Source organism: Ochotona curzoniae, unplaced genomic scaffold (assembly GCF_017591425.1).
Source record: "Ochotona curzoniae isolate NIBS_2020 unplaced genomic scaffold, NIBS_Ocur_1.0 scaffold_274, whole genome shotgun sequence".
In the NCBI taxonomy this organism is placed as follows: Eukaryota; Metazoa; Chordata; class Mammalia; order Lagomorpha; family Ochotonidae; genus Ochotona; species Ochotona curzoniae.
This window is the reverse complement of record NW_024467101.1, coordinates 4,308,215-4,331,391: the sequence shown is the minus strand read 5'-3', so window position 1 is coordinate 4,331,391 and position 23,177 is coordinate 4,308,215. Positions and strand designations below refer to the sequence as shown.

At 54.9% G+C, this 23,177-nt stretch overlaps 1 protein-coding gene across 4 annotated transcripts in view; it reads right to left on the bottom strand.

Annotated features, from left to right (window-relative positions):
• Window positions 1-22,235, bottom strand: part of TANGO2 (transport and golgi organization 2 homolog) — a 31,791-nt gene extending 9,556 nt beyond the window's left edge. Inside the window, exons 1-3 of one of the 4 annotated variants that reach the window (XM_041003616.1) lie at window positions 22,218-22,235; window positions 9,613-9,715; window positions 3,011-3,099 (exon numbers count right to left, since the gene is read on the bottom strand). In XM_041003616.1, coding sequence (XP_040859550.1) covers window positions 3,011-3,099; window positions 9,613-9,668 — 145 coding nt within the window. In that variant the 5' untranslated portion in view covers window positions 9,669-9,715; window positions 22,218-22,235. Of the gene's footprint in view, window positions 1-1,264; window positions 1,469-3,010; window positions 3,100-9,612; window positions 9,716-21,634; window positions 21,719-22,217 lie in introns of those variants that run through there. The other 3 variants (XM_041003617.1, XM_041003615.1, XM_041003618.1) reach the window with 3 other exon arrangements.
• Between the last annotated feature and the right edge of the window lie 942 nt (window positions 22,236-23,177).

Sequence of the window (23,177 nt, the reverse complement as noted above, 5' to 3'; positions counted from 1 at the left end):
AGCTTAGAAACCTGCCCCAGGGCCCGGCACGAAAGCATAGTGGTTAAAAGTCCTCACTTTGAAAACACTGGGATCCCATATGGTTTCTGGATCTAATCCTGGTGGCCCCACTTCCCATCCAGCTCCCTGCTTGTGGCCTGGGAAAGCAATCGAGGATGGCCCAAAGCCTTGGGACCCTGTACCCACATGGGAGACCTGGAAGAAGCTCGTGGCTTCTGGCTTCAGACTGGCTCAACTCCAGCCATTGCAGCAGCTTGGGGAGTGAACCACTGGATGAAAGACCTTCCTCGCTGTCTTTCCTCCTCTCTGTATATCTGCCTTTTCAATTAAAAAAAAAAAATCTTAAAACAAAAAAGAATTTCACAATTAGAAGATATTTCCTGTCACCAGGGGGAAACAAACAAAAAGCTGGAAGCAGAGCTGGATCAGGCTAAATAAAGTGTTCAAGAATTGAAATACACTATTAAAAGGCCAAATATAAGAGTTATGGGAGGCCCAGAAGGTGCAGAAAAAGAAGCTGCGCTTTAAGGTGTATTGAATTAAATAAGGGAAAATTCCCAATATAGAGAAATAATTCCCCTAATATAGAGAAACATCCAGGAGGGGCACAGAACTCCCAACAGGGTTGACCAAAAGCAATCTTCACCAAGACACATGATAATCAAGCTCTCTTCCATAGAACATAAGGAAAAGATGTGCACATGAAAAAAATCAACTGACATATAAAGGAATGCCAATTAAATTCACAGGAGACCTTTCACAGGAAACTCTACAGGCCAGAAAGAATGGAGTGACATATTCCAGATTCTTTTTTTCTTTTTAAGATTTATTATTTTTCTTTAATTGGAAAGTCAGATATACAGAGAGGAGAGACAGAGAGGAAGATCTTCCAGTCAATGAATCACTCCCCAAGTGAGCGCAACGGCCAGTGCTGTGCCAAGATCCAGGAACTTCTTCCAGGTCTCCCACACGGGTACAGGGTCCCAAGGCTTTGGGCCATCCTCGATTGCTTTCCCAGGCCACAGGCAGGGAGCTGGATGTGAACTGAAGCAGCTGGGATTAAAACTGGCGCCCATATGGGATCCCAGTGCATTCAAGGCAAGGACTTTAGCCACTAGGCCATGCCACCGGGCCCTATTTTAGGGACATTTTTAAAAGGAATGGGTGATACCTAAAGACTGAACCCATGGAAAACTGTGGAGAGAAGTGAGCTAGCCTGGTTAAGAAGTGGGGTGCGGTGCAGGAAAATTGCAAAACTGTTAACTGTTAAGGTGACACTGTCCACTCCAGGAACCAGGGTTGCACAATCCCCATTAATCCGCCAGCAGAAGGCGCTGTTGTCATGTAGCTGGTTATGCCAGAATTTCAAAGAATGTGCTGGTGCCTGTAGCTGCTGCCCCACAGCCAATACAGGTGCTCTGTTCCCTGCTAAAATCCTGGGAGAGACTTGGAGCTCCAGGCTGGAGCTTCGCCCAGTCCATTGTGGTCATCTGGGGGAGGGAGAGTGAACCAGCAGATGGAAGATTTCTCTCCCTTACTCTGCCTTTCAGATGAGTAAGTGCATCTGAAAACAGACAAAAAGCAACCAGCAGCTTTTTTACAGAGGCCAACTGGCTGACTGCTTGTCCTGGGAAGGTACAGAGAGGAGGAGGACTCAAGACCCAGTGGAAACATTGCAGGGTAAGCACTGGGCTGCAACAGGCTCCCTGCTGCTTGCAAAGCCTGTGATCCAGCCCCAGCCCTCTGATCACCCAGCTCCCTGCTAATGTGCCTGGGAAAGCCCTTGGACACCTTGCACCCACGTGGGAGCCTCCGGAGAAGCTGGTGTTCTGGCTTCAGCTTGGCCCAGCCCTGGCTGCTGCAGGGGAGTGAACCAGCAGAAGAAAAATCTCTCTCTCAGGCCTGGCACACTGGCCTAGCAGCTAAAGCCCTCACATTGAATGTGCCGGGATCCCATATGGACGCCAGTTCTAATCCCGGCAGCTCCACTTCCCATCCAGCTCCCTGCTTGTGGCCTGGGAAAGCAGTGGAGGACGGCCCAAAGCCTTGGGATTCTGCACCTATGTGGGAGACCTGGAAGAAGTTCCTGAATCCTGGCCTTGGATCGGCATAGCACTGGCCATTGCGGCCACTTGGGGAGTGATTCATCAGATGGAAGATCTTTCTCTCTGTCTCTCCTCCTCTCTGTATATCTGACTTTCCAATAAAAATAAAAATAAATATTTAAAAAAATGTTTAAAAAAATCTCTCTCTTCTTCTCTTCCTCTCTAACACTGCCCTTCAAATAAATAAAAATAAATCACATAGGAGACCAGGATGGAGTTCTAGGCCTGGCTTCAGCCAGTCCCAGACTTGGCTGATGCAATTATTTGGGGAATGAACCAACAGATGGACACCTCTGTGTGTGTGTGTGTGTGTGTGTGTGTGTGTGTGTGTGTGTGTGTGTGTTTCACACATGACATGTCCTGGGCCACAGGCTGCCCTACACCTCCAGCCTGGATGGGAAGCCTGGCACTTGGGCAGAGGGCAGGGCCAGGGGTAGATCCACCATGTCCACACCCTCCGAGTGGACTCCGGCCCATGTCCAGACAAGTGGCCTCTGGGAGGACAGGGGACACAGCTGTCCCCTCTACTTCTGTACTGCACAGGTATGTGACAGGAGTCACTGTCAGAGCTCCCCGTGCCTGTGCTCCCCACATTCACCCACCATCCCCCCCACAGGAATGCAAATGTAGAGATGAAGGCACACATGACTAGGTCTCCCAGAGTGACCCAGCACGCCCCTGTGTCTCAGGGACAGGGAGATTCTGTGAAACACCAACTGGGCCTTTCACCCAGCTTGGCCCCTGTGACCATGTCTTCCGACGGCACATGAAGCCACGGCCACGTGGACGGGACTGAGTGCACTCTTCTGGGGAGGCCCAGCACTGACCAACCAGGTCCTGGACAGTCCCCAGTTCCCATCCTAAGGCCTGTGGTGCACACTGCAGGCCACCCCAGGAGGACTCACCGCTGAGGATCTCATGGTTGCTCCCCCAGAAGTCGGCTAACTTGGAAGGCCTGTGGTAGAACTCGTCCCTGTTGGCAGCCAGGATGAGCCTGGGGGAAGCACATGAGTGTGGCTGTCTCCCATGCAAACCAAAGCACCACCCTTTCTCTCCTCTCTTGTTCTTGTCTGGGAGGTGCCTGAGCAGCAGCAGCAGTAGCACTTGGCCTAGCAAGACCCAAAGAGGACCAGGACCCGTATCAGCCTTGCTGCACCTGCCAGGCAGCCAGCACCGTACCTGGAGCTCCTGCCCCAGGGAACAGGTGAGATGCTGCTCAGCATAGGGAGGCGAGGCCCGCATGGCCTCATCCCACCTGGCACTCACCTCTTCCCTGTCCCAAAGAGGTTCAGCTGCTGGCAAAGGCTGGGCTTGGCATTAAGCATGTCCTGGCAGGGAGACTGGGCCACCCTTAAGCCTTGTCCCATGCTCTGAGAATACCCATGGTGGGCCTTGTGTGACCATGCCTGCCCCAGGTGCTCAAGGACACTCATGGAATGCCTATGGTGTATGGACATCTGCCACGGTTTTTTGTGGGTTTTGTTGTTGTTTTGCGTTTTTCCCTGTGTTTTACTCATTCTTCGCATGATGAATCAAACATGTGTTTCTCTGGCAACTGCACAATGATGAAGGCAGGCCTACTGTGTCCTACCTCGGAATGCCAAGGTTTCCTGCCCAGCTCCAGCTTCTGCTGCCTGCTAACACACACCCGGGAGGCAACAGGTCCCTGGGTACCTGGGTCCCTGGCCACCCAGGTGAGGGACCTGGGCTGAGCCCCCAGCTTCAGGCTTTTGGGGTGTGAGCCCACAAGTGAGAGTTCTCCCCTGCCTCTGTTCATTTGTATCTCTGTCGTTTTGTTTTTGTTTTTGTTTTTTTAAGAAAGTTGTGGTTGAAATTCTTTTTTTTTAATATTTATTTATTTTTTAAAGATTTATTTATTTATTGGAAAGTCAGATATACAGAGAGGAGGAGAGACAGAGAGGAAGATCTTCCATCCGATGATTCACTTCCCAAGTGAGCGCAACGGCCAATACTATGCTGATCCAAACCCAGGATCCAGGAACTTCTTCCGGGTGTCCCACACGGGTGCAGGGTCCCAAAGCTTTGGACTGCTCTCCACTGCTTTCCCAGGCCACAAGCAGGGAGCTGGATGAGAAGTGGAGCTGCCGGGATTAGAACCGGCGCTCATATGGGATCCTGGCGTGTTCAAGGCAAGGACTTTAGCTGCTAGGCCACGCTGCCGGGCCTTTAATATTTATTTTTATTTTTATTGGAAAGTCAGATATACAGAGAGGAGGAGAGGCAGAGAGGAAGATCTTCCATCCGATGATTCACTCCCCAAGTGACCGCAATGGCCAGTGCTGTGCCAATCCAAAGCCAGGATCCAGGAACTTCTTCCAGGTCTCCCACACAGGTACAGGGTCCCAAGCCATTTTCTACTGCTTTCCCAGGCCACAAGCAGGGAGCTGGATGGGAAGTGGAACTGCCAGGATAAGAACTGGCACCTGTATGGGATCCTGGCGCATTCAAGACAGGACTTTAACTGCTAGGCCACTGCACCGGGCCCATTTGTGGTCAAAATTCTAACAGCCCTGGTTTCAAGGGAAGAAAAAAGAATTTAAAGCCACAGCTTTGTGATGGAAAATAATAGCCTAGGGCTCAGCACAATGTCTCCATTGGCTAATCCTCCTCCTTCTAGCCTTGGGACTCTATAAAGGGTACTGGTTCGTGTCCTGGCTGCTCCACTTCCCTTCCAGCTCCCTGCTGTGGTCTGGGAAAGCAGTAGGGGATGGCCCAAAGCCTTGGCACCCTGCACACAAAGAAGCTCCAGACTTCTGGCCTTGGATCAGTGCAGCTCTGGCCGATGCAGCCCTGAGGTGAACAGAAGATCTTTCTCTCTCTCTTCTCTCTAATTTCTGCCTTTTGAATTAAAAAATAAAAACTATAAGAAAGAAAGGAAAAAAGAAAGAAAGAACGAACGAACAAACAGAACAGCCTGTGTGAGTGTAAGGGGTCCCCAGGATTGAAGCCGTGATGGCTGGAAGAGCCTCAGACAGTGCGCCATGAGCAGGTGTGATGGCCTCTGCAAGCAGGGGCTCAGAGGGCTGCTGGTCACACCTGGTCTGAAGCCAAGTGGTGCTGGTGACAGCATAACTAGCATTTAAAAGCAAATCAACTCACTAATTGATTTGAGGGTCAAAATTAAAGGGACAGACAGGCAGACCTCCTATCTGCTGGTATTTCCCAAATGGCAGCAGTGGCCAGGGTTGTGTCAGGCTGAAGCCAGGAGCCAAGAGCTTCATTCAGATCTCCCAGGTGAGCACAGGGGCCCAAACACTTTGGACCATATTCTGCATCTTTCCTAGGCCACTAGCAGGGAGATGGATGGGAAATGGGGCAGATGGGACACGAACTGGCATCTGTACGGGATGTCAGAGTTGCAAGTGGCAGCTTTACCTACTATACCACAATGCTGGCCCCTGGAATAAGACAAAGAACACATAATGAAATAATAATAATGATGAAAAAAAAAAAAAAGTCCCAGGCCAGTGTTGTGGCGTAACGGGTAAAGCTGCCACCTGTGGTATTAACATCCCATACCAGGCACTGGTTCAAGTCCCCACTGATCTACCTCCAATCCAGCTCCCTGCTTATGTGCCTGGGAAAGCAGCGGTCGATGGCTCAAGTGCTTGGGCTCTCGTACTCGTGTGAAACCAGAAAAAAGCTCCTTTTTCCTGGCTTTGGCCTGGCCCAGCCCTGGCCTCTGTGGCCATTTGAGGAGTGAACCAGAGGATGGAAGATCTGTTTCTCTTCTTCTTTCCGCTACCCTGCCACCCCAATAAATAAATAAATCTTTACCAAAAATAAAACAAAACAAAACAAACAAAAAACTTCCATAGTGATTATGTTGCTTCTGTGAAGGTGAAGTATAAAATAATAAAGATGCAGATAAAACCCAAAAGGAAGTCATCAGTGTTGTAGCATGGTGGGTTAAGGTGTCACTTGCAAAGCTGGTATCCCATATCATAACACGGTTCAAATCCCAGCTGCTCTTCTTCCAATCCAGCTCCCTGCCAAGGTGCCTGGGAGAGCAGTGGAAGACGGCCCAAGCAACCTGCCACCTACGCTGCAGACTCAGAATTCTAAGCTCCTGGCTTCGGCGTGGCCCATGGTTGTGGCCATTTGGGGAGCAAACCAGCAGAGGAAAGACAAGCTCTCTCATTCACTCTCTCTCTCTGCCTCTATTGTTGTTGTTGTTGTTGTTGTTGTTTATTGGAAAATCAGATATATAGAGAGGAGGAAAGACAGAGGAAGATTTTCCGTCCGCTGATTTACTCCCCAAGTGGCTGCAACAGCCAGAGCTGAGCTGATCCAAAGCTAGGAACCTGGAGCCTCTTCCAGGTCTCCCACACGGGTGCAGGATCCCAAGGCTTTGGGCCAACCTCGTCCACTTTCCCAGGCCACAAGCAGGGAGCTAGATGGGAAGCCGGGACACAAACCAGCTGATGGAAGAGCTGTCTGTCTCTCTTTTCTATAAATCTGAATTTCCAACAAAAAGAAATAAATCTTAAAAGGAAAACAAAAAAGAACTCCAAAGTGAAACCCGTGACAGTACCCATGGGCTGCCAGTACCTCCTCAGGAAGTTCCCAGACACAATCCATTGCTCGGATCCCATGTGCACCTCAGTGCCGAGAGTCTCCCGCTACAGCTGCTCTGTCCAGTATGTGTGGAAGTGCCCTGTCTGTGCCACCTGCAGATGGCATTGATGCCTCCCTGACTGGCACTGTTCCAACCAGCAGCCCACAGCTTCCCCTAGGGCCACAAAGACCATGCTGGGTACCGGGTACCTACTCTGGGCCTGCACTGTGGAATAGTAGCTTAAGCTTCTGCCTGCAGTGCCAGCATCCCATACAAATACAGGTTTGAGTCCCGGCTGCCCCACTTCCCTACCTGCTAATATCCCTGGAAAAACAACAGAAGATGATCCAGGTGTGTGGTCCCCTGCTACCCGTGTGGGAATTCTAGAAGAAACTCCTGGTTCCTGGGCCAGCTTTGGCTATTGCGGCCATTCGGGAAGTGAATCAGTGGATGGATGATCTCTCTTGCTTTCTGTCTCTCTTTCTCTCTCTGTGTAACTCAGATATCTCTTGCTTTCTGTCTCTCTTTCTCTCTGTGTGTAACTCAGACTTTCTAATAGAAACAAATCATAAAAAGAAAGAAAGAAAAAAAAAGGTAACACAGTGCCTGTTGTCCTGTGACCTGGATAGTAGACAGGGGTCAGGAAGATGGAGCGGGTCCAAGGAGCTGTTACAGGGAGGCCCTGGGAGGCAGGGGTCCGGAGAGCTAGCAGGCAGGGCTCAAGGGCCAAGCCCCAGCCTCCTCCCTTAAATACCAAACATTCCTCTTCTGCTCAGAGCCACAGTGTGAGTGGGGGATGGGTCCCTCCAACTCCTGGGGAAGCTTCCAGTACAGAGAAAATCAAGGAGGAGGAGGGAAGGGGAAAGCCAGGAGGAAAGCTGAGTTAGCACAGCCACCCCCCCAAGGTGCCCAACTGCCTATTTTTAAACAAGGAATGTGCTCGTCTCGTCCCTCAGCCACGTTAATTGGTGGGTTATTTTTGTCACGGGAGTCTGATGCTGCAGTGGCTTCGGCTCGGCTGCAAGGCAATGAGGATTGCCAGGGATTTCATAAAACGCCTGATTCAGGCGTGCGCAGGCAGGATGAGGACCTGCACTGCCTGGAGCCCTGGGAGGCGGTGCCAGGGCAGGCGCCCTGAGGATGGCAGGTGACACCCTCATCACACTTCATCCTGATCTGTTACTGGGGCCATCAATCATCTGTCACCAGTAAGACCCACCCTGCTGAGGGAGGGCATACACCGTGGAGGAGTGAACTGTTCTAGGGTGATTGTGTTCCCCCTGTGGAATGCATAAAAGTGTGAGTGTGTATTATAAGGGTGAGTGTGCAGTCTAAGGGTGAGTATGCAGTCTAAGGGTCAGTGTGCACTCTAAGGGTGAGTGTACACTCTAAGGGTGAGTGTGTATTATAAGGGTGAGTGTGCACTCTAAAGGTGGGTGGGCAATCTAAGGGTGAGCTGGAACTCTAAGTTGAGTGTGCAAGCCAAGCACAAGTATTTGCACTATGGGAGTATGCATTCTCTCTGGGGGGTGATTAGCATGTGTACCCACCTAGTGGGTTTAGCGGCAGGTGCTCTGCGTCATGACCCAGCCATCAGAGATGCTCAATGATGACCCCACGAAGCCGCCACGGGAGTGCCCTGCCCTGCCTGGCAGCCTGTGCAGGCCGGAACCTACAGGAGGCCTCAGTTTTGAGTTGGCAAGAAAGTAGAGGTAATGTGACAGTGGCATCCTGCTGAGGTGCCTTGATTTTCTCCGGGGAATGCCACCAGCATAAATGTGGTGGCTTTCAGCACCATACACTGTGGGACAGGAGTCCAGGCCCAGCTATGGGGGGGGGGGGAAGGGTGCCTTCTGAGCAGGGTATCTTGAAGCTGCTGTAACTGGGTTTCAGCTGAGGCTCATCACAGAAGCTTCCACCCCACCAATCAGCGTATGGTACCTACCACAGTTCAGCCCCTTCCCAGGTCCAGCAGGTTCTAAGAGTAAAACCCCAGGGCACTTCTCAGCCCATCCCGTGAGCCACGGCTGTGCCCTGTCCAGCCTCTTCCAGAGGTCTGGGTTGGATCTTGGCCTAGGGAGTTGGGCAGAGGGCTTCTTACCTGGGTACTCCATCTCAGCCAGGGGGGACTATCTGCAACTCAGGTCTGCCGGCCCTGATACTTCTATTATTATTATTTGTATTGGAAAACTAGAGGGCCATAGAGGCAGGGAGAAGGAGATCTCTATTCACTAGCCCAATTCCCAAAAGCTCACGATAGCCAGGGCTGAGCCAGACCTAAGTCAAGAGCCCAGAACTCTGCTCATGCCCCCCGGGCAGGTGGCAGGGACTCAAGTCCTCCAGCCATCACCTACTGCCTCCCAGGATGCGCCCTGGCAAGAAGCTGGGTCAGGAGCGGAGCAGACAGGACTTGAACCAGCCACTCTGACTGTGTGGTATGGGTGTGGCAAGCAGTGACTGGGTCACAACACCCAACTGATTCCTATATTTTATTATTATTATTTTTTTAGTATCCTGTTGGCATCTTACCAGCCAGTCCCTGGCTGAGGTCCAAGCTCTATTCCCTGCTAAGATTGAGCTCTTTATGCTATACCTTCCACTCAAGACTTGGGGTGCAGGGCAGATCCTGACTCACCGGCGGGCTCATGGTCCTAGGGCTGTACAGGGTCAGCCCTGGGACCCTAGCCTAGCCCTGATGTTGCTTACTTCTTCAAGGGAGAGAAAATGCCACACTCTCTTTATTTCCTCCACTCCCTGGTCTGCAGGGAGTGAAACTCGGCTGTGATCTGCCTTCTATAATCAGGAGTGTGCAGCCAGGACACCGCCAGCCCAGCGCCATCATGGGTCCCACCCCGGCCGCAACTGACACCCTGTGGAGCAAGCCGGGCAGAGCCAGGGCGCAGGTGCAGAGCCCAGGGGGGTTGTTACCTGTACGCGTTTTTGGACACAGGGCGCGGATCAAACTTAAAGAAGATGATACACATGGCTGGCCCAAGAGGTGGTTTTTGCTCACACGTGTGGCTCACCAAGTCTGCAGGAAAAGGAAAATAACACTTCAGTGAAGTGGCAGGCCACATGGCTGCCTCTCTGAACAGGAGGCGGCCTGGGGCAGAACCACCTGTCCCGTGATCCTTGTGCTGTGTGCATATGTGTGCACGCAGCAGCCACAAAAACAGGAGCCGCGCGTGCTTCCCCAGGTGTGCGTGTGCCGTCTCCCTTGAGCCTCCCATCCCCGGCCCAGGCACACATGCCTAGGTGCCAAGTTGAGTGCAGACCCATATGCCACCTGGTCCCCACACCTCCAACCCTGGGCTGGGAGTCTATGGGGTTGGGGGAGACAGCTGGTGTCTCTCCAGGAGGGAGCTGAGAAATGAGATAGCTCCCGAGGCCACCAGTCCTGGACAAGGTGACTGGAAAGTCCCCAGAAGGTGCCCCTGTGACAGCATTTGGGACATTGCTCCAGGGCAGAACCAGTGCTGGCAGCTAGCAGCGGGGAAGTGGGGAGTTAGGAGGAGGTGGGGGGAGAGGGAGAGGGTCCCTGAAGCAGTTCAAATACTGACAGGAGCAGAAGAGGAAGTTTTGAGTCCAATGAGCCGGCATGTGCATGAGTGACAGGTGTGTGCAGTGTGTATGTGGCCATATGAGGCTGCCAAGTGTGTAAAAATCATGTGTGTGTCCCTGGGACACATGTGTCTAGCAAGGGACTCTAAGTGCTACACGTACTAGCAGAAGGTAACTGAGGGTCACGCTTGGTAAGGGGTCTGTGCGGTGGCCTGATCCAGAGATGTTTTAAAGCCCATTCCTGAGCTCAGGCCGCACCCTGGCACCACCCTGAGGTCAGGCCCACGTGCCCTTGGAGGGACTCCCTCAGGAATCAGCTTGGCAGGGACCCACCTTTCATCTGAGGAAGGAGCCAGTGGCAGAGTGGGTGAGGCACTGCCATGGCACAAGGAGCTCAGTAGGGGAGGGATACAGCCATTGGAGATGGGCCTCTGGCCCTGACCCTGCAGGGTTGGGGAGCCACTGGCTTAGTGACTCAAGGTGCTATTTACAATCCTGGCATCCCATATGGGTGCAAGTTCAGGTCCCAGCTGCTTCACTTTCAATCCAGCTCCCTTCTAGTGGCCTGGGAAAGCAGTCAAGGATGGCCCAAGTGCTTGGACCCCTGTAGTTTCTGTTTCCCAGCTTCAGTCTGCCCAACCTTGGCTGTTGCAGCCATCTGGGGAGTAAACCCAGCAGATAAAATCTCTCTCTCCCAGTCTCTTTGTAACTCTGACTTGCAAATGATTATCTTTTTTTCTTTTTAAAGATTTATTTTATTTTTATTGGAAAGGCGGATATACAGAGAGGAGGAGAGACAGAGAGGAAGATCTTCCGTCTGATGATTCACTCCCCAAGTGAGCGCCAACGGCTAATGCTATGCCGATCCGAAGCCAGGAGCCTCTTCCGGGTCTCCCACGCGGGTGCAGGGTCCCAAAGCTTTGGGCTGTCCTCGACTGCTTTCCTGGGCCACAGGCGGGGAGCTGGATGGAAGCGGGGCTGCCGGGATTAGAATCGGTGCCCATGTGGGATCCCGGGGCATGCAAGGCGAGGACCTTAACCACTGCGCCACCGCGCCAGGCCTGATTATCTTTTTTTTTGAAAAAGGTTTATTTAGTTTTATTGGAGAGTCAGATACACAGAGAGGAGGAGAGTGGGAGAGGAAGATCTTCCATCCAATGATTCACTCCCCAAGTGACTAAAATGGCCTGGAGCTGAGCGGATCCAAAGCCAGGAGCCAGGAGCTCTTCCAGGTCTCTCACACAGGTGCAGGGTTCCAAGGCCTTGGGCCATCCTTGACTGCCTTTCCAGGCCACAAGCAGGGAGCTGGATGGGAAACGGGGCCACCAGGATCAGAATAGGCACCCATATGGGATCCTGGCATGTTCAAGGTGAGGACTTAAGCTATTAGGCTACTGCACTGGGCCTGCAAATGATTATCTTTAAAAAACATATTTTTATTTTTATTTGAAAGGCAGATTGACAGAGAAAGGGAGAGACAGAGATCTTCCACCTGCTGGATCATTTCCAAAACAGCTGCAATGGCTGGAGCTGAGTGGATCAGAAGCCAGGAGCTTCTTCAGGGTCTCAGGATGCAGGAGTTCAAGGACTCCATTGTTTTCCTAGGCCATAAGCAGGGAAATGGTTTGGAAGTAAAGCAACTGGGACATGAAGCAGTGCCATTATGGGATGTCAGTGCTGCCGGTGGAAATTAGCGGCTATACCTCCATGCAGGCCCCTATGTTTTCTATCTCCCTTCTTTCCTTCCCTCCCTCCCTTCCTCCCTCCCTTCTTTTTGTCTTAAAGGAACAGTGCAATCAAGGCACCCAGAGCTCAGGAGTGGACACGGTCCCCACCCTGGGCCCAGAGGTCACCCTGCCAATACCCAGGCAGGTCTTCACTCCAGGAGTGGCTCCTAGCCCTGGTACTGTGGTGGAAAGGCTGCTTGCTAAAATGAGCTCAGCCCATGAGGAGCTCAAGTGGTAGCAGCAACAAGAACCCCTCACTGAGATGGGGACTCTAGCAAGAGTGACTCCCCCATTCAGCTGAAACCCCAAAATACCAGCAGGATGAGCCCATAGCCACAAGCCAACCCTGGGGACAATGACAGCATTGCACAGAAATGGGGGGGGGGATGGTCCCAGAGCAGCTGTGTCCACACTGGGGCATCCAGGGATGCCTTTGAAGGCTCCTGTGTCTGGGTGGTAGTAGGAAGGTTCTAGGACCTACAGCAGTAGTGAGCCAGAATGTTCTCTGCAGGAAAGCTCTAAGAGGAAATCAAAAAGCCCATGGGGTGAGGGGAGTAGAGAAGTGATAGACAGGTACCCCTGGTGACTGGACCCTGGATCTGAGAGAGGTCTCATAAGTTCAAAGATGTGGGGGGGCGGGAGGGAGCAGCTGTGGCAGGAAGAATCACTCATCAAAGTCACTTCTATGGACGAGAAGCAGGTTGACCCAACCCTGGAGGAAGGCACAAGTTGCGAACACTGTCTTCAGGATGCTGTGTGTGCGTGTTGTGTGTGTGTGTGTGTGTGTGTGTGTACGAGAGAGAGAGAGAGAGAGAGAGAGAGAGAGAGAGAGAGAGAGAGAGAGAGAGAGAGATGCAGCAGGGTCCCAGAGCACCAAAGTCAAAGTTTCTAAAAGGTCCTTTCGGAAACCAGTTTATGGGAGGAACCTCAAGCCTGGAATTAGAAGCAGGTTAGACACAATAGTGTGGAGCCACAGGAAGCATGCAGAGCCTGGGATGGGAGTAACACATCCAGGTGTTGTGGCTGGGGGGCATCCCAGCACCTGCGGTGTGTCCCCTGCCCCGGGGTTCCTCCCACACGCTGGTCCGAGTCCCTGCAGGAGTTCCAATAGCCGGGAGCCCCAGAACTCTTCTGATGGCTGTCCTCAGCAACACTGGGATCCGAGCAGCTGTTGCATCAGCCTCAGTGGTCCCTCGGCTGTGGGCCTGGCTGGACACGGATGTACACAGGTCGCATACAAAGTCCTCCCTCCCTCGACCACCCAGATTCAGCTGTGGGACCTGCTCCCCCCAGCTAGGACAGCAGCGGCAAGGAGGGCTGTGTGGTCCTGGAAAGGCCACCCCGCTGGATTTCCGGGCAGCCTGGTGCTGAAGGCTCTGGACGTGGATGTGGACGCCTGGGGCTGCAGCCTCAACGAAGACAGACGCAGTCATTGGGAGGGAAGAACCAGAGGAAAGCCAGCCCCTGGGGAAGGCACCATCAGGAACTGCCTTTCTCTCCAATCCCTCGCCCCCCAGTCGAGTCAGGCCCACTGCCCACTGCCAGCTCTGGCCAGCCCCTCTCCATCCTGCGTCACTTCCCTCCACCACAGCCCCTTCCTTCTAAGAGCCCATGCAACCCCTAAGCGAACTACTGGCGCAAGAGTCGCCCTGAGCCCAGCCTAGCCCACACTTGGGCCTCCTACTGCCCCCTTTGGTGCTTGGTGAGGCCTTCTCTGACCCCCTTGTCCACTGGGCCACTCTCTCGCTTCTGCTGGACTCTGAAAGCCAGCCCTGGATGCAGCCTGGCACAGCACTGTGACCTGTGCCGATGAGCAAGTGGCTCGCAGGTGGCTGGAATCAGGCCATGGACAGGCCCTGGGTCCTCCTCATGCTGCTGTGTGCCTGCGCACCCAGTCCCTTAGAGCTGTCTCCTGTGGCTTCTCTGGCCTCCAGGGATTTCAACAGGTTCCATAGCAGCAGGTAAGGCAGGGCTGTGTAGGAGAGGGTGGTGTTCCAACACGTCCGCCCTGCCCACTCCACACTGTCCTGGCAGCAGCTGCATATGTCCAACTTGACCTAAGATGACTGGAGTGCCCAGGGTCACAGAGGGGCCCTGAGGCCCAAGTGGCTGTGGCCACAGCAAACCAGAGATGACGTGGAAGTCTTGACGATGGGTCTCTGCCTATGTCCTTTGCCAGGTGCTGCCTGCCCCAGGAGAGGCCGAGGAGGCCATGACAGCCATGTGCACGCACAGCCAGGTTTGCCCATGGGTGTGCATGATCAGATTGTCCCACGCCTTTCTCTCCAGGTGTCAAGCGACCACTCTCCTTTTCATCCCCTCACCTGGTCAAGTCAGGTCACTGGATGATAGGCAGGATGTCCTAACCAACCCCAACGGGGGCAGGTGCCCAGGAGAGTTGGGTCCAGACCTGGAGAGTGCTGGGACTCAGGGCAGGTGCGTGGACACCCGAAGGGCTCCATTCCCCACACTCAGAGCTTCACAGGTGAGGGGCCCTCTCCACCCCTGCCCACGGAAACATCCAGAAGTTGCCATGTCCCCTGCTGGCCCTCCCCAGGGCTGAGGAGCCAGCCGGCATCCTCCCAAGCTGTCTTGGTCACTGTGCTCTCATGTGGTCCCACGGACAGCATGCGTTGAAGGTGACTGCCACACAACATGGGACAGCCACGTCTTCGGCAGGCCCAGAGGTACAGAAATGGGGCCCCAGGTTAAGGAGGAGAGGCCGTGGGCATAGTCACACACACACACACAGGTTCAACTCAAGATTCTGTGAGGGGTAGGGTTTCAGCATCCGCCGTGTGCCCGAGACCCCATGGTAGCGTGGCGTGGCGTGAGTCATGACAGGGAAGAGAACGGCCACATAGGAACACATCACCTCTTACCACAGCCCACACAGCTCTGCATGGAAAGTCAGGGTGCTCGGCTGGCCGGTGGTCAGCCGCAGAGGTCACGCAGGCTCCCTGCCGAGCAGCCTCATTCCTTGTGATGCCGGGTCCCCACCTCGGCTCTGCCGCACGCGACAACAACTACACAATCTCTACCACGACCCTAGACGATACGTCGCAAAGCTGACCACTGTTAAGGATGTAAGCCCCAGAAAGCATGACGACTGTGCCAAAAATAAATAAATAAATCAATAAGAAAAAAAACCTGTGCCAAGGGCCCTGAGCCCAGGGAGCTGGGGAGCTCCATGCTCATCTAGGCAACCCTAGCGAGTCTACTGCCACAAACCAATTCTGTGCCAGGAGGCTTCCATGGAGAGGAAAAAAAAAAAAAACAAACCAGCCATTTTGGCTGTGGTCACTGTCCGCCTCTGGCGCCGCTGGCTTCACCACGGTCCCTGTGGGCTATGGGGCTCCACGGAGCAGGGGTCACTCCCCAGGAACAGCCCACTGGACCCCTCACACCTGCACGTCTGCTGCAGAAATCAGCACCCTCAAGGCCCTCACAGAGCCTCAGACATGTGAGACATGCTCTGTGGCTGAACTCCCCTTATTCATTCTATTATTATTTTTTAAAAGGTGTATTTATTTTTTTTTAAAGATGTATTTTTTTAATTTTTATTGGAAAGGCCAGATATACAGAGAGGAGAGACAGAGAGGAAGATCTTCCGTCCGATGACTCACTCCCCAAGTGAGCGCAACGGCTGATGCTATGCCGATCCAAAGCCAGGAGCCTCTTCCGGGTCTCCCACGCGGGTGCAGGGTCCCAAAGCTTTGGGCCGTCCTCGACTGCTTTCCCGGGCCACAAGCAGGGAGCTGGAAGGGAAGCGGGGCTGCTGGGATTAGAACCGGTGCCCATATGGGATCCCGGGGCGTGCAAGGCGAGGACCTTAACCACTGCGCCACCGCGCCGGGCCCTAAAGGATGTATTTATTTATTTGAGGGCCCGGCGCGGTGGCCTAGTGGCTAAAGTCCTCGCCTTGAATGTGCTGGGATCCCATATGGGCACCGGTTCTAATCCCGGCAGCCCTGCTTCCCATCCAGCTCCCTGCTTGTGGCCTGGGAAAGCGGTCAAGGATGGCCCAAAGCTCCAGGCTCCAGGAGGCTCCAGGCTCCCGGCTTCAGATTGGTCCAGCACTGGCCATTGCGGTCACTTGGGAAATAAATCATCGGTTGGAAGTTCTTCCTCTCTGTCTCTCTTCCTCTCTGTATATCTGACTTTGTAATAAAAATAAATAAATCTTTAAAAATAAATAAATAAATACATCTTTTTAAAAAGATCTTTAAAAAAAGATGTATTTATTTATTTGAAAGGCAGAGCATCAGTGCAGATGCTTGCTAGCTTACCAAATGGCCAACAACAGTCTGGGCCAGGCTGGAGCCAGGAGCCAGGAGTGCCTGAGTCTACTCATGGGGTGTTAGGGATCCAAGTCTTTGGGCAAACATCTGCTGGTTTCCTGGGTGCAGAAACAGGGAGCTGGATCTGAAGTGAAACCAGCACTCTGATATGCGTTGTAAGTATCGCAGGTGGTAGCTTAACCCACCACACCACCAGGCCCTGGGACTTGCTTTTAACCCTGGGCTGGCAGAATGAGCCAGGCCCAAGTGAAGCCACAACTGCTTTGTGCCATCATCCTGCCAAAGTGCCTGGCAGGCACCACTTGGTTGTGGCTCTGGGAGGGGGCGGGGGCCGCCCCAGGAACCCCCTCCAGGCACGTGGGGATGTGGGGGAAGCCTTTTGGCATTACCTGCTCTGCCTTCTCAAGAGCCCAGGTGTGTCCTGTAGAAGAGATGCAGGACCCCTGTGCCCGTCATGCATAGCTACCTGCTACACGCCAGATCCGGGACCCTGCAAAGTGTGCAAAGGACACACACACACACACACACACACACACAGGTCAACTGTGTCTGCATCTGAGGAAAAGTGGACCTCAGGGCCCTGTGACAGGCAGTGTTCACCCTATTTCCACCAGCCTCACCACTGACCGGGTTCCACTTGGCTCTGGCAAGTGGAAGCTCGGCTGGGCATTCTGCCTTCCGGTGCCCCGCAGCCATGGCTGGAGTGAATGCCCAGGGGGCACATGTGCTGCCTATGCCTACCCTGCCATCAGAAAGCTCTCTGCAGCAGACCAAGGACACACCCAGCTCCCCCCGGGGACACGGCGCAGGCTGCTCCCCCACAGGATGGCCCCTAGTGCTTTCTGCACGCACCTGCTGGCCCGTGGCACACCTGGACCCCCGGTCAAGCTAGAAACAAAGAGAGAGCTTTCACTCGGCCACCAGGGACTGCTCAAGGTTCATGGCTCCCGCTCCTCCCACCCCGCCTCACAACCCTGGGAATTCTACAAAACAGGAAGAAAGCGCCCTGGATTTGGCTCAGTTATTCTTAGCCTGGGCGCTGGCTGGGAAGCGCAGAAGCTTTCTAGGTACTCCCAGCCCATCTGCTGATAATGCTTTCGAGAACTCTCTCTCAGCATGCGTTGGCTTCTCTGCCCGCTTTTTTGCCTGTGATGTCCAGCCCCTGCCCCTCCAGGCAGCCCCTCTCCAGCCTGGGCTCCCCATTCCTCTCCTGATTTCCCCAAAGAGCCAGCAGCCCCTTTCATTAAGAACATGAGGCTAAGACTCCACCTGTGGTGCCAGCATCCCACACAGGAGCCAGTCTGCTGCTCCACTTTCAATTTAGCTCCCTGCTAATGGCCTGGAAAAGCAGCCGAGGTTGGCACAAGTGTTTGGGTCCCTGTACCCACATTGGAGACCCAGAAGATAATGGTTCCTTGTGTTGACATGGCCCAGCCCTGGCCGTCAGGGCCATCTGGGAAGTTAGTCAATGGATAGAATTTCTCTCTCTCTCTTTGCAATTCTGTTTTTCAAACAAACAATTAAATCTTGGGGACAAAAAAAAAAAAGGACCAAAAAAAAAAAATGACATAGAAAGATATAGTCTGGCTTGGCCAAAGACAGTCCAGAGCCACAGGCCAAGGCCACATGGTAATCACGGCAATGACTCCAATGAGGGCTGTGTGAGGACGAGGCTTGCACAAGGCTTGGCACACTCTGACCAGCGACAAGCAACTGCCTCACTAGGCATCAGCACCTGTCATAAGGACAAGTGGGTGAAATGGAGGTTGGGCCAGTGACCTCACAGAAGCCCAAGCCAACGGGCTCACTGTTCCAGCTAACCTAGACAAACCTAGCTGCCGGTGGAGCTCACATCGCCAGCCTTTTTCTCCCGGCCACCTCCTGCCCATTGTAGACCCCACCCCTTGCCAACTCTGCCCTGTCGGGTGGGAGCTCACTGGCACCAGGCACTGATGACCACATCCACCAGGAGCCTGTCCCCACCTGTGCCCTCCGGCCCTGACTATGTCCTCTCCCCAGTGGTCCTCTCCCATTTAATGTCGCAGCCCAGGCTCCCAGCTCCACCCCAGGCGTCTCCTGCTATCACGATCACGCAAACATCTCTGCCGATGTCCATCCGGAGGGCTGTGGGAGCTTGTTTGGCAAACTGGTGTGCACATACTTACACGCCAGTGTGCACAGGCCACATGACTCCAACGTCCTGAGTTCCCCGACTGGCTGTGCTGTGTCCCTGCCACCTTGCTGCCCTGCTTGGCTAGCGTCTGGCCCGGCACATGCTCTGCCAACAGGCCGAAGAGGGCCTTCCTTGGCCAGGTCCAGGAGGTACTCGGCTCTGTAATAGATGACAACTATCCAGCAGGGGAAGCTGACAGCACTGCCCCCAGCTCGGGGCTGGCATGTGGGGACAGCACTTCTCTGACACCACCCGGTGGCTGAACAGCTATGCCCCTTGCAGGCCACCCATCTGCCCTGCCCAATGTTTATCAACTCCTATGCCTGTCTCCCTGGGCAGTGACACAGCTGGCCAGGTGTGGTCATCCCCACACCTACCTCAGGACCTGCCACTGAGGCTTCTGTTTGCCTCACGTCTCTCAGCTCTGCCTGTGGAGCTGCCAAGTGGGTTGCCCGTTCTTGGAGCAATTTCCACGCCATTACTGCATGGCACCTGTGCTTCCATCTTGCTGAAAAACCTCTCCTTATCTCACAGCCCAGTGGTATATCAAGGTTAAGCCTCTGCCTGTGGCAACAGTATGCCATATGGGCACCAGTTTGAGTCCAGACTGTTCTACTTGAACCTCCTGCTAATGTGCCTGGGGACGGCCTGAGTGCTTGGGATACTGAAACCATGTGGGAAGCCCGGAAGAAGCTCCTAGCTTTGGATCTGTTCAGCTCCAGCTTTTGCAGCCACTTGGGGAGTGAACCAGTGGACAGATCTGTCTCTCACTAACTTTGCTTTTCAAATAAAAATACATACATCTTTAAAAACAATACCACCACCACCCCCCCAGTAAGAGCCCTTTCTCCTGGCTGTCTTTGAGGCCTGGTCTCAGGCCCGCATGTGCTCACCCACGGGGTGCAGGTTGCCACTCAGGTTGCCCCATCTCAGCCACAGCCCAGCAGTGGGCCCCACAGGGCCCTGCACCTGTCACTGGGCCTCAGAAGCGCAGACTCCAGCCCATGTTCTGTCGTCCCTTGGACTACCCGTATCACACACTGCTCCCCGCCCCCTGCTGGTGATGCCAGGCACTGCTGGCAGGTTCCTGAGGTGACATGGCAGGCAATGGAAGCCAACCTGTCTATCCATGCCTCAGCAGGAGATGGACACATGGCTCTATCTTTGTTTATTTTTTTGTAAGATTTATTTATTGGGCCCAACGCAGTAGCCTAATGGCTAAATTCTTGCCTTGCATGTGCCAGGATCCCATATGGATGCCAGTTTGTGTCCCGGCTGCTCTACTTCCCATCCAGCTCTCTGCTTGTGGCCTGGGAAAGCAGTCAGAGGGTGGGGGGTGGCTAATCCTCCATCTCAAAGAGCCGGGGTCCCATATGGACATGGTTCAGGAAGAACCAGAACCCTGGCAGGTGGATGTCCCCCTGCACAGCGAGCAACATCACACCTGGTGACCCTGGGGGACACAGGGGGTTGGGGGAGGCAGACAGGCTCTCAGAGGGACACACTGCTTCTGCCAAAAGGCCTTGTGAGGCAGCGAGGGCAGGTGCACGCACACACACTCACACACACACACACACACACACACACACACACACACAAGCAGACAGGGAGGTGTTTTCATCAGACACCTGGGTTGGTGAGGCTCCTGGATCCTGCCAGGGACAGGTGCCAGCGGCTCGCTAAGGCCTTCGGTCGGCTAGCCCACTGAATGAGGCCATGCCAACAGAGGGGAGCAGGGGTCCTCCTGGGTGAACTGGGGCAGTGCGCCTGAGCAGCCACACTGGTTCCTTGGCTGCTGGTGGTGGCAACCCCTGGTGAGGTGGGGAAAGGGAGAGGGGGAGGGAAGGGGCGGAGCTGCCTTTTGAAGGGCAGGAGGGACACAGACGGACGCAGGACGTGGGTTCCCAGCGGCTGGCTGTCGGCAGAGGAGGCAAACACACACGGAACACGGTGTCGCTGTTCCCGGAGCCTTGGCTGAGAGCTCACTCAGATGCAAGGAGATTTTGCCAGCGGTCAACAGGGCGGGCTCTGCCCTGTCCGGCCACGCCCTCCCCACCGGGTGCTTTTTTTTTTTTTTCACTACTGTGAATCAATCCTAACAGTGACACTGCCTCCTCAGCACACCTGGGACGTGACCATGACTGGCAAGCTCTGGACACAGGGCTGTTGGGGGTGGCGGGTGGCGTTCAGCCCCTTCCTAACAATACGGGCTTCTCACATCCTTGGGGTGCCCCTGCAGCCTTGTGAGCTGGTGGGGGAGGGGAGGTGGGCATTCAGGCTAACCCAGCCAAAGAGGGGAAAGGCAGCAAGGAAGTTAGCCTGCCACCAGGAAGACTTCAGCTGTGCCCTGCCCACCTCGTATCAGCAGGTGCACCAGCAATACTTTTTTTTTTTTTTATCACACTGGTACACATGCAATTTAGAGAATATGGGAGTTGGGGAGAATGCAAAGGGGGTGGGAGAGCACTGACCGACAACCCTGAAGGACAGCTTGGTTGCTCTTGGGGTGACCCCTGTGACACACGCAGCCAGAACTAGGTGCATCTTAGCCCCTGTCCTGTGCTATTTCTCTCTGGGGCAGGTCTCTCTGGGGACATTTCCGGAAGCAGCAGCCATGGGCAGGCACCGGGGGGCCCCCAGACAGAACCCCCCTACAACTCTGCAAGTGATCCACGGGAGGTCAGTTCACAACCCAGACAGAGCCCAGGGCTGGGCAGCTGCAGGTCAGTGATCCTCTAAGCAGAGCAGGTGGAGGAGGTGTGCGGGGCAGAGGGCTGCAACCCGGGCGAGGAAGGACAGTGGCCCCACACACCCACGTTCCAACATGGCCACCCTCTCCTGCTGCCCGCCCCCCTACTGCATTCTCCTGCCACAGGGATCAAACAGGCCCCGAACGACCTTGGGGACAGCAGCTGTCCCCTCCCCCGCCCCTGAGTTTTCTTCTTGCCTGTGAACACGATAGGAGAAGTCCTATCCTATCTGCCAGATGAAGCCGCTGCCCGGAGGCCAACACAAGAAAAGCCTTGCCCAGGGCTACTCAGCCAGCCTGCTCCTGGGCCACAGACCTCACACCCCAACAAGGGCTCCGAGCCCAGGCAGAGTGGCGCCTGGGAAACACGGGCGGTCAGCAGGTGCCCAGCATGTGACAGTTCCATAGAGAAGGGGGAACCTGTGGCTCGGGGCCTTACCCAAGGGCATGGAACACCAGGAGGCATGGGGGACTCATGACACCAGGAGGAAAACAAAAGCCCAGGCTGGCCACGGTGCAGTCCTGCCCCAACAGCGTCCCCTCCCCCAGTTCCCCAAGCCACCCCAGGAAGGCCGCATCAGGGCACAGGGATGACCCAGCATCCACTGTCCACGCAGACAGCCGCCAGCTGTCATCGCCGCTGCCCGCCGCAGGCCGCAGGGAGGGAGGGGGCGAGCATGACTGGGCTTGCAGAGCTGTCCCTGCCGCTGGCCTCGCCGCAGCCCACTCAACCCCGCAGTGACCACGCAGCTCAGGGTGCCCCCATCCCGGGGGTCTCGGCCTCCACCACCCACGCAGCGACTCCGTGTCCACTGGAATCGTCAGAGTTGCAGGCCCTGCCATTCTCCGCCTCGGCAGGGGGAAACTGAGGCAGGGCGAGGCAGTACGGGCTCGCTACGCCCTTCAGCAAGCCTAGGTTCACCCGGGCTCCCTCAGCCTTTGGGGCGTCCCGCTCCCCAGAACCCCGGCTGGCCCCTGCGAGAATCGAGTCCGCCAGCCCCGGCAGCCAGCCGCGCACTCACCGCCTCCGCCGCCGCCGACTTCCGGGTGCCGCGCCCGCGCGCCACCGCCGCCAGCCCAAGCCCCGCCCCGCCCGCCGGCGGCGCGCTCGCCATTGGGCCGCGCGGCAAGGGGCGGGGCGGCACGCAGCGACTCGGACCCCGGTTCGCTGCAAGCGCTGTCGCTCCAAGACAGGGGGAGGGGGAGTCTGCAGCCCTCCCGACGCCCCGCCCCCAGGGCTGCGCCAAGATTGGGGACTGCGCGGGCGTCTGGCACCTCATGACACCCCTTACACACACACACAGACACACATATACACACACGACACCCCCTTACACACACACACGACACCCCTTACACACAGACACCCCCTTACACACACATACACACACGACACCCCTTACACACACATACACACACACGACACCCCCTTACACACACACACCACACATGACACCCCTTACACACACACAGACACCACACACTTGACACCCCCTTACACACCACACCACACATGACACCCCTTACACACACACACCACACACTTGACACCCCCTTACACACACACACCACACATGACACCCCTTACACACACATACACACACACGACACCCCCTTACACACAGACACCACACACATGACACCCCCTTACACACAGAGACACCACACACTTGACACCCCTTACACACCACACATGACACCCCTTACACACACACAGACACCACACATGACACCCCTTACACACACACATTTACACACGCACACACACGACACCTCCTTACACACACGTACACAGACACGGCCCTCTAACACCCCTTACACACACACGCACACAGACACGGCCCTCGTGACACCCCTTACACACATGACACCCCCTTACACACACACGACACCCCTTACACACACCACACAATGACACCCCCTTACACACAGGCACACACATGACACCCCCTTACACAGACACCACACATGACACCCCCTTA